This window comes from Physella acuta, unplaced genomic scaffold, assembly GCF_028476545.2.
Source record: "Physella acuta isolate Inbredline_101_S28 unplaced genomic scaffold, ASM2847654v3 ptg000362l, whole genome shotgun sequence".
Taxonomy (NCBI): domain Eukaryota; kingdom Metazoa; phylum Mollusca; class Gastropoda; family Physidae; genus Physella; species Physella acuta.
The window spans coordinates 355,681-357,500 of NW_026731881.1; the positions used below are offsets into that span (position 1 = coordinate 355,681).

The window sequence follows — 1,820 nt, forward strand, 5'->3', positions numbered from 1 at the left end:
GGGGGGGGGTAAAAGTTGTTTATACCTTGTGGGGGGGGAAAGTTGTTTATACCTTGTGGGGGGTGAAAGTTGTTTATACCTTGTGGGGGGGGGGGGGGGTAAAAGTTGTTTATACCTTGTGGGGGGGGGGGGGGGTAAAAGTTGTTTATACCTTGTGGGGGGTGAAAGTTGTTTATACCTTGTGGGGGGTGAAAGTTGTTTATACCTTGTGGGGGGGGGGGGGGGGTGAAAGTTGTTTATACCTTGTGGGAGGTGAAAGTTGTTTATACCTTGTGGGGGGGGGGGGGGTAAAAGTTGTTTATACCTTGTGGGGGGTGAAAGTTGTTTATACCTTGTGGGGGGTGAAAGTTGTTTATACCTTGTGGGGGGGGGTGAAAGTTGTTTATACCTTGTGGGGGGTGAAAGTTGTTTATACCTTGTGGGGGGTGAAAGTTGTTTATACCTTGTGGGGGGGGGGGGTGAAAGTTGTTTATATCTTGTGGGGGGGGGGGTGAAAGTTGTTTATACCTTGTGGGGGGTGAAAGTTGTTTATACCTTGTGGGGGGTGAAAGTTGTTTATACCTTGCACCCTGTCCCGTTTGTCACTATTCAATCTTGTTGCTGTGAGTTGCGACAGACCGGTTTATGCCTGTGTTTGAGAACGTGTGGGATGGTCTCAGTTCCATCCAGTTATCCCACAAGGTTAGTGTAGGTTGGTTTTGTACTTTTAGTTAGTCACTGTATCTTAGTGTAGGTTAGTTCTGTACTGTTAGTTAGCCACTGTATCTTAGTTTGTGTAGGTTAGTTCTGTACTTTTAGTTAGCCATTATCTTAGTTTGTGTAGGTTAGTTCTGTACTGTTAGTTAGCCACTGTATCTTAGTTTGTGTAGGTTAGTTCTGTACTTTTAGTTAGCCATTATCTTAGTTTGTGTAGGTTAGTTCTGTACTGTTAGTTAGTCACTGTATCCTAGTTTGTGTAGGTTGGTTCTGTACTGTTAGTTAGCCACTGTATCTTAGTTTGTGTAGGTTGGTTCTGTACTGTTAGTTAGCCACTGTATCTTAGTTTGTGTAGGTTAGTTCTGTACTGTTAGATAGCCACTGTATCTTAGTTTGTGTAGGTTAGTTCTGTACTGTTAGTTAGCCACTGTATATTAGTTAGTGTAGGTTAGTTCTGTACTGTTAGTTAGCCACTGTATCTTAGTTTGTGTAGGTTGGTTCTGTACTGTTAGTTAGCCACTGTATCTTAGTTTGTGTAGGTTGGTTCTGTACTGTTAGTTAGCCACTGTATCTTAGTTTGTGTAGGTTGGTTCTGTACTGTTAGATAGCCACTGTATCTTAGTGTAGGTTAGTTCTGTACTGTTAGTTAGCCACTATCTTAGTTTGCGTACTTATGTATGTATTCACATTTAGAATAGACTATGTTGTGTAGATGGTGGATACAGTATTAAATTAATTTAGTGTTAACAAGCCTTTGTTTCATTAAGTCTTGTTTTGTAACCGTTTATTGTTGTTTCGTCTTACATGTTGCGTGACGCACTGGACCATCCCCATACATCCCCACAAAACACCATACATCCCCACACATCCCACACCACACCATCCAGCTCACCTCACACATCCCCACAAAACACCATACATCCCCACACATCCCACACCACACCATCCAGCTCACCTCACACACCTTCGAGTAAATTCTACTTGAAAAGCTGACAAGAAACCTAGAATGACTACATTATATGACTGAAATGGTCGTGACCTCGACTTTTGACCTGATGTATGAGTGACGTTATAGCGACTGAAGGGGTCGTTGACCTGTGGTATGAGTGACGTTATAGCGACTG

The 1,820-nt window shown here is 42.8% G+C and overlaps 1 protein-coding gene across 4 annotated transcripts in view; it reads right to left on the reverse strand.

Moving 5' to 3' along the window:
• Window positions 1–523: 523 nt before the first annotated feature.
• The window catches only part of LOC131941465 (uncharacterized), a 24,721-nt gene continuing 23,424 nt past the window's right edge, over window positions 524–1,820 (reverse strand). For all 4 annotated transcript variants that reach the window (XM_059300742.1, XM_059300745.1, XM_059300744.1 and 1 more), the window contains one exon: window positions 524–1,820. This exon is cut by the window's right edge and continues 216 nt beyond it. In XM_059300742.1, coding sequence (XP_059156725.1) covers window positions 1,809–1,820 — 12 coding nt within the window. In that variant the 3' untranslated portion in view covers window positions 524–1,808.